The sequence below is a fragment of the Rhinatrema bivittatum genome, chromosome 2 (assembly GCF_901001135.1).
Source record: "Rhinatrema bivittatum chromosome 2, aRhiBiv1.1, whole genome shotgun sequence".
In the NCBI taxonomy this organism is placed as follows: Eukaryota; Metazoa; Chordata; class Amphibia; order Gymnophiona; family Rhinatrematidae; genus Rhinatrema; species Rhinatrema bivittatum.
In genome coordinates, this window is record NC_042616.1 from 11766741 (window position 1) to 11782250 (window position 15510).

The following is a 15510-nucleotide window of genomic DNA, read 5'->3' on the forward strand; positions in this document are numbered from 1 at the left end:
AAAGGACTTCATGTACCAGAATTCCCTGCTTCATGACGGGTTTACTTACAGTCTGCAATACAGCTGTAATTAGGACATTGAGAAACTTTCTGTCAGCACATTGCACATTTTCATTTTTTTGGCTTCGCTGTTCTTATTCTCTGATAAGCTTTCACTGCTGTAACCTAGATTAGAACAATGGATGTATTATGTGATGGGCTGTATTACTGCAGACTCGCAAATTCCTTTCTAGAACTGCAAGTCCCAGCAGCCTCTCCTGCAGAACATGGGAGAAGTTTCACGAAAGTTCCAGGGTGTCTAGGGAGGGGGTCAGTAGCCCCTTCAGCCGGAATATGCTTGCTCAGCAATGCTTAGAACGCATGTGTAAAAGATAAGAACTGTAAAGTGCATAAGAGTCTGCTCCTGAATGGGAGGGGCATGCAGTTGTACTGAGCCTTTGTCTTAGCTGCATCTTGCTGGCAATAAAAGTCTATCTTTACGGATCAGTTGTCTGGACCTCCTTACTGACTAAAAAGAGACGGTTACAACTGCGCCATAGGTTTTCACAGCTTCTAACTTCCTCTTTTTACAGTAACTGCGCCATAGTTTTTCACTGCTTCTAACTTCCTCTTTTTATAGTAACTGCGCCATAGTTTTTCACAGCTTCTAACGTCCTCCTTTTATAGTAACTGCGCCATAGTTTTTCACAGCTTCTAACGTCCTCTTTTTATAGTAACTGCGCCATAGTTTTTCACAGCTTCTAACGTCCTCTTTTTATAGTAACTGCGCCATAGGTTTTCACAGCTTCTAACTTCCTCCTTTTATAGTAATTGCGCCATAGTTTTTCACAGCTTCTAACTTCCTCTTTTTATAGTAACTGCGCCATAGGTTTTCACAGCTTCTAACTTCCTCCTTTTATAGTAACTGCGCCATAGTTTTTCACAGCTTCTAACTTCCTCCTTTTATAGTAACTGCGCCATAGTTTTTCACAGCTTCTAGCTTCCTCTTTTTGCAGTAACTGCTTCAAACTATATGATTTCTCTTATAGCTTGTACATAAAAGTCACAATTTTTGATATTCACCCCAGCTCCATCCATGTTTAGCAAAGCTTTTGTAGTGGGCTGAAGACTTCACCCTGACAGAGGACAATCTGAAACTCCTGCCAAACAGGACTTCATGTACCAGAATTCCCTGCTTCATGACGGGTTTACTTACAGTCTGCAATACAGCTGTAGTTAGGACATTGAGAAACTCTCTGTCAGCACGTTTTCATTTTTGGCTTCGCTGTTCTTATTCTCTGATAAGCTTTCACTGCTTGCCTGCCAAGTCTGTAACCTAGATTAGAACAATGAATGTATTATGCGTAGAGCAGTATTGCTGCAGACTCGCAAATTCCTTTCCAGAACTGCAAGTCCCGGCAGCCTCTCCTGCAGAAGTTTCACGAAAGTTCCAGGTTGTCTAAGGAGGGGGTCAGCAGCCCCTCAGCCGGAATATGCTTGCTCAGCAGTGTGTAGAACGCATGTGTGAAAGATAAGAAATGTGGAATGTATAAAAAGTTACTCCCTGCTTGAGAGGGGGGTGCAGTTTTGCTGAGCGATTCAGCTGCATCTATTTTTGCTAGCAAAATAAAAACTTTTCCTTTCTTGGACCAAGTGCCTGGAGTCTTCTATTTGTGCCTGCTCTTTGTACCCTATTACACTTTGAGCACAATTCTAGCAGTCAATTCCTCCCACCCCATCCATAGCACCATCCTGTCTACAGGGCCATAGCAGCACAGAGTAGGCCACACAGAGCACTCAAATTCCATTTCCCACAATACTAGCTAGGATTGATTATACTAGCTAGGAAGAGTTCTCTTATGCAGAAAAAAAGTAAAAGCTTACCAATATAATGAAGCAATTAGCCCGTCTTACTGTCTCTCTCGTGTGGTCAGTCAAAGTTCTGCAACTGTTTTTTCTACTGTTCTTAACAGGGGTTTAAATAAACAGAACAGCCAGGTGGGAGCTAGCCTGCTCCTTCTTATTTTTCAATGCACAATTAAGCTCTGGAATTCATTGTGAGAGCATGTGCTTAGGGCACTTAGTGTAGCTGGGTTTATAAAAGGTTTGGATGAATCCCTGGAGAAGTTCATTAACTGCTATTAATCAGGTTGGCTTAGGGAATATTTACTGCTATTATTTATTTATTTAATTTATTTATTTAGATTTATATTCTGCTTTTTGCACTTTTTTTATTACTGGCAATAGTAACATGGGATCTATTTTATGTTTGGGTACTTGCCACGTACGTGTTGGAACCTGGTGGAAACAGAATGCTGGGCTTGATGGACCCTTGGTCTGACTCATCTTTCTTATGTTCTTATGAAGTGGAGGAAGTGTGAGCTGATTTTTTTTTTCCACAGGAATAAAGAGTAAATAGTGGCTGCAGGGAAGTTCCAAGGAAAGGTCATTTCTGTATTTTATTTAAAAAGCACAATGTGGTGATGCGATCATTTTACTGAATTACTAGGTTAGGTTAATGCATTTTTGAAGATTATATTTTTCATCTTTGCCGTTCATGATTTCTCCAGGTGTACTTTTTCTGCAGTATATATTGCATTTCTTTTAATGAGAGAATTTCTAATTTCTTTATGTATATTTTCTTTGGCATAAATATTCCTCCGACACACCTACAGGAGGGGGAGATTCCTCCTAGCTCAGCTGCAAACATTATGGCCCCACACTAGTGCATACATTGTTGCCAGAACGGGCTATTTCTTTTCCCATTCTGCAGGGGGAAAAACCCATTTGTGCCGGTTGCGTTAGCATGGGCAGCAGCAGCTCTACCATCAGTCGCAGAATGACGACTCATCGGCAGCAGAGCTCTGCCAGCAATCGCAGAGAGATGACTCATCGGCATCGGCGGCAGCAGCAGTAGTTCCACTGGAGTCGCAGATTGATGACTCATCGGCAGCAGAGCTCCACCAGCAGTCGCAGAGTGATGACTTATCGGCAGCAGAGCTCCACCAGGAGTCGCAGATTGATGACTCATCGGCAGCGGCAGCTCCACCAGCAACCGCAGTGTGATGACAGTGTTGCTAACCTCGCTTATTTCCCGCGAAATTGGGGTTTTTGTTCGCGGTTTTTTTTTTGATTCGCGGGTTGCTTTTAATTGGGCGATTTTTCCTGCCAATCGCGTTCTTTTGGGCTTGGTGGGCCGGACTTGTGCTCTGATGTTGAAGTGATTGGCTGCTGCTGCCGCCGATGAGGCCTGTCTTAGCAGATGCAACCTAAATTATTGTAGCAATAAGCCAATCAGAAGGGCAGAGCCTCACAGGAGTCAGAGGTTGTTAGACTCAGCAGGGCAGTGTAACAGAGGAGGAATCTCCTGTGCAGCTGCAGAGCTGAATGCAGAAGGGAGGGAGCACTCAGCTGGGTACAGCCAGGTATCAGGAGGGGAGGAATGGCTATGTTGGGAGAGGGGAATGAGTGTGTGGGGGCCAGGGTGAAGGGGTCTGAAGGCTTCAACCTGACAAAGGACAACCTGAAACTCCTGCCAAACAGGACTTCATGTACCAGAATTCCCTGCTTCATGACGGGTTTACTTACAGTCTGCAATACAGCTGTAGTTAGGACATTGAGAAACTCTCTGTCAGCACATTGCACATTTTTATTTTTTTGGCTTCACTGTTCTTATTCTCTGATAAGCTTTCACTGTAACCTAGATTAGAACAATGGATGTATTATGTGAAGGGCTGTATTGCTGCAGACTCGTGAATTCCTTTCCAGAACTGCAAGTCCCAGCAGCCTCTCCTGCAGAACATGGGAGAAGTTTCACGAAGGTTCCAGGTTGTCTAAGGAGGGGGTCAGTAGCCCCTCAGCTGGGATATGCTTGCTCAGCAAGGCGTAGAACGCATGTGTAAAAGATAAGAAATGTAGAATGTATAAAAGCCAGCTCCTGAAGGGGAGGGGCACGCAGTTTCTGAGCCATTGTTCTCAGCTGTGTCTTGCATATGCAATAAAAGTCTTTCTTTACGGAACAGTTTCTGGGGCCTATTTTCTGACGGTAACAAGGGGATGGGCTTGGAGGTGGGTGGGGAGAGGAGAATGAGTATTTTAGGAGCCAGAGGTGAGCTTAGAGGGGGAATGAGGGTTTAGGGGCCGGAGATTTTATTTTATTTATTTAACACTTTTCTATACCGACCTTCATAGTTAAAGACCATATCAGATCGGTTTACATCGAATTGCGGAACAATAACAAAAAACAGTAGATTTAACCGGAAGAGCAAAGTTACATAACAACAAGGATAGAAAACTTGGAAGCATAGACTGCTGGAGAAATAAAGGTCTAGGAACGCCGTAAACAAAAAGAATAAACTATTGGTGAGATGGTAGAAGATCTTATTAAGGACTATGGAGATCCATTGTTCAAGAAGGATGAGCTTGGAGGGGGCTGGGGAGAGGGAATGAGTGTGTGGGGGCCGGGGATGGGCTTGGAGGGGGCTGGGGAGAGGGGAATGAGTGTGAGGAGCTGGTGTTTTTTAATTCTACACCACTTGATCTATTTTTTTCTCATTTCTTCCCTGCAGCAGATCACCTTTGTAAGAAATCCTTATTTTGACAAAAAGAAAGCTTGCCCATACCTGCTGACTACAGGTAAAAAATGTGATGGAAACTTGTAATGCTATTTTTTTTATTTGTTCTATACCACTTTTGCTTTCATCTAATTTTGCCTTTTTTTTTCTCTTTCATTTCTTCTCCCTGCAGCAGATCACCTCTGTAAGAAAGCCTGTCCATACCTGCTGTTTCCGTCATTGGCTGCTACGCTACTAAATGGTTTTGATCTACTATGGCTAAAGTAAGGAACTGGGCTAAGTAGGGTAAAAGGTACTGCACAGCGTGGGAAGAGGAAGGTGAACTGAAAGCATGGGTTCAGCTTCTTGCCTGCAATGAGAGGAGGGGGGAATGAGCGTGAGGGGACTGAATTTTCAATCTCGCGTGTTTTGGGCTTGGTTTTTTGGGAAAAAAGTGCTTGTTCTTTAATGAAAACCTGGCAACCTCAGCAGCTCCCCCAGCAGTCGCAGAATGATGACTCATCGGCAGCAGAGCTCCGCCAACAGTCGCAGAGTGATGACTCATCGGCAGCAGAGCTCCAGGTGCTGTCGCAGAGCGATGATTCTTTAGCGACTGCACTAAAGCTCAGCCCCGGAGGGTAAGCGGTGTCTTTCCAACCCGTTTTTTTCTGGTGTCCCTGTGACGTTTTCTTCAAGCAGAGGGACTGAATGTAAAGGGGTCCAGGCGGGGGCTCTGCACTGGGAGCATGGAAAGGAAATCAAGGTGGCAATCCAGGTCTTTAAGTCGCAATCTGTGTATGCAGCCATTCTTATGAGCGGCTCTGATTGCTGCCCTTAGGATTCACAATAATTTGACTTTCAGAAACTTGAGCATTAAAATGTTAGGATTTAGGGGTCAAAGCTTGAATTGGGGGGGGGGGGGGGTAAGCACCACCCCGTAAAGAGAGTAGATGGGAGTTAGCCTGCAAGAGACTCCTCTCAAAGCTCACTATTTTACTTGCATACAGAAACCTGAGATTTATCTTTTGTGCTCTCTGTAACCTGTAATTTTACTTTGCTATTGTTTTATAATTTTTTTTTTGTTTATTGACATTATTACATTTAACAATCAATATAATCTTGACTGAGCAAGAAAAAATATCAGCCCTTCACAAGTATTATTTATAATGAAACAAAATACATATTCAAACATAAACATTGGCTGCATTATCAAGTCCTCAATAATAGAGAGATCCAGTACTCATGAGAGCTTTAAATCATACTATAACATTGTTACTAACAAAGAATTTAGTAGTTGGACTTACAACTTACATATAAAGAACTACTCAGTTTACTGAGGTGAAGGTACATCTGGGCCAATTGTTTTTCTGTACTGGGAGTCACTCTATCTGGTATAAACTTCAACAGTTGAGATGGAATATAAAATATATAATTAACTTCCTGGTACCTGATGTAACACTTACATGGAAATTTTAGCTTACATTTTGCACCCATATTTAATACCTGAGGTCTCATTAACAAAAATTGTTTTCTTCGCTACGTCGGGGAAAATTTGCACTTTCCTAGCGTGTAGTAGATGGACTGAGAACCAATGGGTATAGTGTGCTCCTGATAGCAGTTGGAGACGGATCAGATTTCAATCTGACGTCAGCCCTAGTACATATACCCCCGCAGGAAGTGCAGCTCTTCAGTATTTTCTGTCTCCATAGCAGTTAGGGACTCTATGCACCCTCGCACAGCGTTAGAGTAAATTTTACCAAACAAACCCAAATTAAGAAGAAATCTTACCTCTATGGACGAGCCCCGCTCTCCTGCGGTGACACCCGGTGGGTCCCTCCCCCAGTCGAGATTCCCGAGGCGATTTCCGCGATCCCTCGGAGGTGAGCCTCGGTCCGGTGGAGACCTAGCCCCCGACATCTAGTGAGGCTGAGAGACAGCGGGTGCAACCTCGAGCGCGGCGGTGAAGGTAGTTGCCCTCTCCCCCCGTAGCCAGAGACCGCCCAGAACGAAACCGGGAAGCGCCGGGACAAGGTAAGGTAGAAATTTATTTTAAAGTCTCCGGTCTCCGAAGCTCGAGGAGACGCACAGGTCACCAGCCGGGACCAGTTCCACCAGGTTGATCGGTCCTAGCCGGGCCAAACCCCAGCCAGATCCGAGGGTCCTCCCACATGGAGACCCTCTGAGGTGATCGCCATCTTGTCCGCGTGGTCACCGATGCCATCTTAGCCTGCTCGCCACCCTGTCCGCCGTCTCGATCCGTGCGCACACAGGCGAGCCGTGCGCACAACCTCAGTGCACAACGCCGACCCATGCGCACATCGCTAGATATGCGCGTGTAGGGTTGGTGCGCGCATCTTCAACGCACGACTGTATACACGTGTATAAAACCATGGCTCCGCTGAAATTAAGCCAAAAGCTCAATGCCTTTGCCCAGCAGCACAACATGAGGAGGCCACACCCCTGTGCATTCACTGCGAAGAGGCCCTAGGGGACCCAGCTCATGGCTCTCCCCAGCCGGTACCGGACCCCACCCCTTCCAGCGGTACGCCGGACCTGGCACCACACAGCCGGACACCCCCTCAAACGGGGTTCCCCAGGGACATGGCACCCCTTTAATCTAGACCCAGCTTCGATCTCCTGAGTGGAATTCTTCAAAGGTCTGCACACCTTCGTCCACATGCAACCAGGTGGTCTTGCAATGTGGCCACAGGCACCACCAGAGGACCCCAGCATACCAGGGCCCTCTAAGCCCAGGGAGGTGAGCCCACCACCCAGAAGCCCCACCTTCGGGGACACAGACATCTCAGACAAGGAGCCAGAACCCCTGGAGGAAGGGGAACTCCCTCTGGGGACAGAGCCCCATTGAACCATGAGACGATTCTTCACCAAGGAAGAACTTCAGACCTAGTCACGCAAAGCTTGAAAGAGCTTGCCATCCCGGGCATAAGCGCCTCGGGGGAACCTAAGCCAAACCCACTTTTGGAGGGACTTCGTCAGACCTCACGTCACTTCCCACTATTACAAGCAGTCCAGCAACTAATTGACCTGGAATGGGAGGCCCCAGAAACCACATTCAAAGGGGGCCGGGCTCTGGCAACCATGTACCCTCTGGACCCCGCCGCCAAAGATCTCCTGGCATGTCCGAAAGTGGATGCCATGGTCTGTGCGGTCTCGAAGTGCACTACTATCCCGGAGGAGGGAGGAGCAGCACTCAAGGATGCTCAAGAAAGATGTTTGGAATCTACCCTCAAACAGTCCTTTGACGTCTCGGCTATGTCCTTACAGATTGCGGCCTGCTGTGCCGTGGTGACACGCGCCTGCTTAGCACAAACCAGGAACAACACTCCTGGGGAAGCCCTGGAACCAGCCGTATCATTTCTTGCGGACGCTGCTTCGGATCTGGTACGCACGGCAGCTAGAGGAGTCTCATCCGCCGTGGCAGCCAGAAGACAAATCTGGCTCCGAAACTGGTCAGCCGATGCATCCTCCAAAACGAGACTCACAAGGATGCCCTTCAAGGGAACACTCCTGTTCGGAAGCGAACTAGAGAAACTAGCCAACAAGTGTGGTGAGTCCCCACTGCTGTGGCTACCAGAGGACAGGAATAAGAGAAACCAGCGATCCTTCCCACGGACCTCCAGGGGCAGAGGATCATGGCGCTTCAACCCATATAGAAACTCATATCAGGCAGCCCGCCCCGCAGGCCGGAGTCAGTCCTTTTGGAACAAGCACAATAAGAGGAGCCAGCTCGGGTCCAGGTGCCAGCCGCACCCCACAATGAGAATCAGATGATCCATCCAAAGGAAGAAGCCATAGGGGGCATACTGGCCCTATTCTACCAAAGATGAGTTGAGATAACTTCGGACAAGTGGGTCCTGTCCATCATTCGAGAGAGATATTATCTGGATTTCCACCACCTCCCTCCGGACAAGTTTATGGAATCTCCCTGCCACGACTCTTCCAAAAGAATGGCAGTGGATGCTACACTGACCAGGTTGCTAGCCTTAGAGGCTATAACACCGGTGCCTCCACAACAAATAAATACTGGCCATTATTCCATCTATTTTATCGTTCCCAAGAAGGAAGGAACGTTCAGACCTATCCTGGACCTCAAGGCGGTCAACCGTCACCTAAAGATTCCCCACTTCCGCGTGGAAACCCTACGCTCGGTAATAAGGTTGATACAACCGGGAGAGTTCCTTACCTCCCTGGATCTGTCGGAGGCCTACCTACATATCCCGATCCATCAAGAGCATCAGCGTTTCCTACGCTTCTCAATCCTGGACCGCCACTATGAGTTCCAGGCACTACCCTTCAGGTTAGCCACTGCACCTAGGACGTTCACCAAGATCATAGTGGTAGTGGCAGCAGCACTGAGGAAGGATGGAATCCGTGTGCACCCTTATCTAGACGATTGTCTGATCAGAGCGGAAAGCCACCAAGCTACCAACAGAGTCAAAACTCTACTGGAGAGACTCGGTTGGGTGAGCAACACAAACAAAAGCTGCCTGCAGCCATCCCAATCTCTAGAATATCTGGGAGTCCGGTTCGACACCAAACAAGACAAGGTCATCCTGACACCATCAAGGAGATCAAAAATGATGACCCAGTTAGGAACCCTGTTGAGCGATGCTCGCCCCACAGCATGGGATTACCTACAAGTTCTCGGCCTCAAGGCATCCACAGTGGAGGTAGTCCCATGGGCATGGGCTCACATGAGACCACCTACAATGTTCGCTCCTATCACGATGGAGTCCTCTGTCCCAGAACTACACCATGCGGCTCCAGCTCCCGGACAGAGTTCGGGCCCAACTACGATGGTGGCTACAAGAAACCCATATGAGTCAGGGAACGAGACTGTCCTCCTCAACTTGGATCCTACTCACCACAGATGCCAGCCTATGAGAATGGGGTGCTCACTGCCAGGAGCTCACCGCCCAAGGGCAATGGAACGAAAAGAGTCGGGATGGAATATCAGTTGCCTAGAAGCCCGGGCAGTCAGGCTAGCCTGCTTAAGGTTTGCTCACAGACTCCGAGGCAAAGCGGTCAGAGTAATGTCAGACAAAGCCACAACAGTGGCCTACATCAACCGCCAGGGAGGAACCAGAAGCCAACAGGTGTCACTGGAAATAGACTCCCTTATGTCATGGGCGGAAGTGAATCTCCAAGTGATTTTGGCCATCCGCATTGCCGGGAGAGACAATGTTGCAGCAGAATACCTCAGCAGGGAAAGTCTAGATCCAGGAGAATGGAAACTGTCAACCACAGCATTCCAATTGATAGTAAACCATTGGGGAACACCAGCCATGGACCTCCTGGCAAGACGGTCCAACGACCAGGTACCCAGTTTCTTCAGCCGCAGGCGGGAACCCCAGTCCCAGGGAATCGATACCCTGGTACAGGCCTGGCCAAAGGAGGCTCTGTTATACGCCTTCCGACCATGGCCCCTTTTGGGTGCAATCATCCACAAGAGAGAACACAACAAGGGACCAGTACTTCTAGTGGCCCCAGACTGGCCAAGAAGACCATGGTATGCAGACGTTCGAAGATTGCTGGCAGGGAACCCCCTGCCACTACCTCCACACAGAGACCTGCTCCAACAGGGACCGATCCTCCACGAGGATCCAGCTCGATTCTCTCTTACAGCCTGGCCATTGAGAGGGCTCGCCTAAAGAGGAGAGGTTACTTGGGGGCATTAATGAGCACGCAAATTCTCCACATCCCTAACATACATAAGGGTTTGGAGAGTATTCGAAGCCTGATGCGAGGACCACAGCGTCGTGCCACACTCAGTCAAAATTCCTGCCATTTTTTAATTTCTACAGAACGGACTGCAGAAGGGATTGTCCCTCAACTCCATCAAGGTACAGGTGGCGGTTTTGTCATGATACGGACCCAAGAGCGGAAGCGGCAGCATAGCCTCTCACCCGGATGTCTTCCGCTTCCTAAAAGGAGTCAAGCACATTGACCACCCCTACAGTGGCTGGTACCTCTTTGGAACCTCAACCTGGTCCTAGATTACCTAGCAGGATCCTCCGTCAGGCCTCTCCGAGGCCTGACTCTCCGGCTATTGACATTGAAAACAGCCTTCCTGCTGGCAGTCTGTTCAGCTCGTCGTATATCTGAGCTACAAGCACTGTCCTGCCGGTAGCCATTCCTCAGGCTCACCCTGTGAGCCATTCAGCTGCGCACAGTTCTGTCGTTCCTCCCCAAAGTGGTGTTTCACTACCATCTCGCTACCATCGCCAGACGAACAGAAGAATTCAGAAGAGGCTCGAAGTCTATGACATCTCAACGTCGGCAGGCTCCTAGCCAGATACCTGAAAAGGTCAGAGTCCGTACGGAAGACGGACCAACTATTCGTCCTCCAGAGCGGAAAGAAGCAGGGGGGAGCGGCCTCGCGGGCAACCATAGCCCGCTGGATTAAGTCATCAAGGCGGCCTACATGGAAGCAAGCAAGCCACCGCCTTTACAAGTCAAGGCCCATTCTCCTAGAGCCCAGCCAGTGTCCTGGGCGGAAACCAAGATGCTGCCGAGATCTGCAGGGTGGCGACATGGTCCTCCATCCACACCTTCTCCAGGTTTTACCGCCTGGATGTTCAGGCTTGGGAGGACACTGCATTTGCAAGGGCAGTACTAAGTGGGTCACGGGCAGCCTCCCACCCGGTTCGGGAGTAGCTTTTATACATCCCATTGGTTTTGAGTCCATCTGCTACACGCTAGGAAATGGAGAAATTACTTACCTGATAATTTCGTTTTCCTTAGTGTTAGACAGATGGACTCAGCATCATAAGAACATAAGAACATAAGAAAATGCCATACTGGGTCAGACCAAGGGTCCATCAAGCCCAGCATCCTGTTTCCAACAGTGGCCAATCCAGGCCATAAGAACCTGGCAAGTACCCAAAAACTAAGTCTATTCCATGTAACCATTGCTAATGGCAGTGGCTATTCTCTAAGTGAACTTAATAGCAGGTAATGGACTTCTCCTCCAAGAACTTATCCAATCCTTTTTTAAACACAGCTATACTAACTGCACGAACCACATTCTCTGGCAACAAATTCCAGAGTTTAATTGTGCGTTGAGTAAAAAAGAACTTTCTCCGATTAGTTTTAAATGTGCTCCATGCTAACTTCATGGAGTGTCCCCTAGTCCTTCTACTATCCGAAAGAGTAAATAACCGATTCACATCTACCCGTTCTAGACCTCTCATGATTTTAAACACCTCTATCATATCCCCCCTCAGTCGTCTCTTCTCCAAGCTGAAAAGTCCTAACCTCTTTAGTCTTTCCTCATAGGGGAGTTGTTCCATTCCCCTTATCATTTTGGTAGCCCTTCTCTGTACCTTCTCCATCGCAATTATATCTTTTTTGAGATGCGGCGAACAGAATTGTACACAGTATTCAAGGTGCGGTCTCACCATGGAGCGATACAGAGGCATTATGACATTTTCCGTTTTATTCATCATTCCTTTTCTAATAATTCCCAACATTCTGTTTGCTTTTTTGACTGCCGCAGCACACTGAACCGACGATTTCAATGTGTTATCCACTATGACACCTAGATCTCTTTCTTGGGTTGTAGCACCTAATATGGAACCCAACATCGTGTAATTATAGCATGGGTTATTTTTCCCTATATGCATCACCTTGCACTTATCCACATTAAATTTCATCTGCCATTTGGATGCCCAATTTTCCAGTCTCACAAGGTCTTCCTGCAATTTATCACAATCTGCTTGTGATTTAACTACTCTGCACAATTTTGTGTCATCTGCAAATTTGATTATCTCACTCGTCGTATTTCTTTCCAGATCATTTATAAATATATTGAACAGTAAGGGTCCCAACACAGAACCCTGAGGTACTCCACTGTCCACTCCCTTCCACTGAGAAAATTGCCCATTTAATCCTACTCTCTGTTTCCTGTCTTTTAGCCAGTTTGCAATCCACAAAAGGACATCGCCACCTATCCCATGACTTTTTACTTTTCCTAGAAGCCTCTCATGAGGAACTTTGTCAAATGCCTTCTGAAAATCCAAGTATACTATATCTACCGGTTCACCTTTATCCACATGTTTATTAACTCCTTCAAAAAAGTGAAGCAGATTTGTGAGGCAAGACTTGCCCTGGGTAAAGCCATGCTGGCTTTGTTCCATTAAACCATGTCTTTCTATATGTTCTGTGATTTTGATGTTTAGAACACTTTCCACTATTTTTCCTGGCACTGAAGTCAGGCTAACCGGTCTGTAGTTTCCCGGATCGCCCCTGGAGCCCTTTTTAAATATTGGGGTTACATTTGCTATCCTCCAGTCTTCAGGTACAATGGATGATTTTAATGATAAGTTACAAATTTTTACTAATAGGTCTGAAATTTCATTTTTTAGTTCCTTCAGAACTCTGGGGTGTATACCATCCGGTCCAGGTGATTTACTACTCTTCAGTTTGTCAATCATGCCTACCACATCTTCTAGGTTCACCGTGATTTGATTCAGTCCATGTGAATCATTACCCATGAAAACCTTCTCCATTACGGGTACCTCCCCAACATCCTCTTCAGTAAACACCGAAGCAAAGAAATCATTTAATCTTTCCGCGATGGCCTTATCTTCTCTAAGTGCCCCTTTAACCCCTCGATCATCTAACGGTCCAACTGACTCCCTCACAGGCTTTCTGCTTCGGATATATTTAAAAAAGTTTTTACTGTGAGTTTTTGCCTCTACAGCCAACTTCTTTTCAAATTCTCTCTTAGCCTGTCTTATCAATGTCTTACATTTAACTTGCCAATGTTTATGCTTTATCCTATTTTCTTCTGTTGGATCCTTCTTCCAATTTTTGAATGAAGATCTTTTGGCTAAAATAGCTTCTTTCACCTCCCCTTTTAACCATGCCGGTAATCGTTTTGCCTTCTTTCCACCTTTCTTAATGTGTGGAATACATCTGGACTGTGCTTCTAGAATGGTATTTTTTAACAATGACCACGCCTCTTGGACATTTTTTACTTTTGTAGCTGCTCCTTTCAGTTTTTTTCTAACAATTTTTCTCATTTTATCAAAGTTTCCCTTTTGAAAGTTTAGCACGAGAGCCTTGGATTTGCACACTGTTCCTTTTCCAGTCATTAAATCAAATTTGATCATATTATGATCACTATTGCCAAGTCGCCCCACCACCGTTACCTCTCTCACCAAGTCCTGTGCTCCACTGAGAATTAGATCTAAAATTGCTCCCTCTCTCGTCGGTTCCTGAACCAATTGCTCCATAAAGCTATCATTTATTCCATCCAGGAACGTTCTCTCTCTAGCGTGACCCGATGATACATTTACCCAGTCTATATTGGGGTAATTGAAGTCTCCCATTATTACTGCACTACCAATTTGGTTAGCTTCCCTAATTTCTCTTAGCATTTCACTGTCCATCTCACCATCTTGACCAGGTGGACGGTAGTATACCCCTATCACTGTAGTCTTCCCTGATACACAAGGGATTTCTACCCATAAAGATTCAATTTTGTATTTAGTCTCATGCAGGATGTTTATCCTGTTGGACTCTATGCCATCCCGGACATAAAGCGCCACACCTCCTCCCGACTGCTCCTCTCTGTCATTGCGATATAATTTGTACCCCGGTATAGCACTGTCCCATTGGTTATCCTCTTTCCACCATGTCTCTGAGATGCCAATTAAGTCTATGTCATCATTTACTGCTATACATTCTAGTTCTCCCATCTTACTTCTTAGACTTCTGGCATTAGCATACAAACATTTCAAAGTTTGTTTTTTGATTGTATTTTTATTCTGCTTTTTAATTGATAGGGATAAGTTAGAATTTTTTAGCTCAGGTGAGTTTTTAGTTACAGGCACTTGGACTACTTTTCTAATTATTGGAACCTCACTGTCGGGATGCCCTAATTCTAATGCATCATTAGTATCCTTTAAAGATACATCTCTCCGAACCATGCGCTGCTGAGCGAGTGTCGGCTTTCCCCTTTGTTCTAGTTTAAAAGCTGCTCTATCTCCTTTTTAAAGGTTTGCGCCAGCAGTCTGGTTCCACCCTGGTTAAGGTGGAGCCCATCCCTTCGGAAGAGACTCCCCCTTCCCCAAAAGGTTCCCCAGTTCCTAACAAAACTGAATCCCTCTTCCTTGCACCATCCCACCCACTGCTGCCGTTACTCATGGAATTCTCGGGAGACATCCCCGGGAACGAGTGAATCAAGGGTAAGCCATGCTTCCCTTCATCTAGGACACCCATCCTGCCGTCTGTCGACATTTCCCGGTTGAGGGCACTGGCGGTCTCCAGCTATAGCCAATTCAACCAGTTCAAGTTAATCAAATTCACCAAGTTAGGAAGTTATTCTAATTAGTCAGTTACACATTTCTCCTCGAAAAGCATTGTGGATATTACTGAAGAGCTGCACTTCCTGCAGGGGTATATGTAGTAGGGACTGTCGTCAGATTGAAATCTGATCCGTCTCCAACTGCTAGCAGGAGTACACTATACCCATTGGTTCTGAGTCTATCTGTCTACACTAAGGAACACACAATTATCAGGTAAGTAATTTCTCCATTTCATCTGATGAAACAATTCTTTCATATTTTTAACAAACATTTTCATCTCTAAATCCCTATCTGATTCCAACAGGAAAGAAACAATGTTGCAGGTTGTGCAGTATTTGTATCAGATATTTCAAGTACCTCAGATATGTTTAAAGGAGAAAGTTCTTGGAATTCCTGGCCTTCAGCAGATTTTGCTTTCAAGGGTGGCACATAATACATTTTTGTTAATGGAGGCATCATCTGATCTGAAAACTTCAATATTTCTTGTGCATATTTCACCCAAATATCTCTGGCCGAGAGCAGGGGGACCTTGGGAAAATTAATCAGTCTCAAAGTTTTCCCACATGCTTGATTTTCCATATTCTCAAGTCATTTCTCCAAAGATTGATTTTCTTTTCTTACATTTAAATACAAATCTTTTAAATT

General features: G+C 46.2%; 1 protein-coding gene across 2 annotated transcripts in view; it reads left to right on the plus strand.

Moving 5' to 3' along the window:
* The first annotated feature begins 3286 nt into the window (after nucleotides 1-3286).
* The window catches only part of LOC115083546 (zinc finger protein 585A-like), a 100488-nt gene continuing 88264 nt past the window's right edge, over nucleotides 3287-15510 (plus strand). For both annotated transcript variants that reach the window (XM_029587433.1, XM_029587434.1), the window contains exons 1-3: nucleotides 3287-3403; nucleotides 4547-4613; nucleotides 4725-4815. In XM_029587433.1, the coding sequence (XP_029443293.1) occupies nucleotides 4807-4815 (9 nt within the window). In that variant the 5' untranslated portion in view covers nucleotides 3287-3403; nucleotides 4547-4613; nucleotides 4725-4806. The remainder of the gene's footprint in view (nucleotides 3404-4546; nucleotides 4614-4724; nucleotides 4816-15510) is intronic.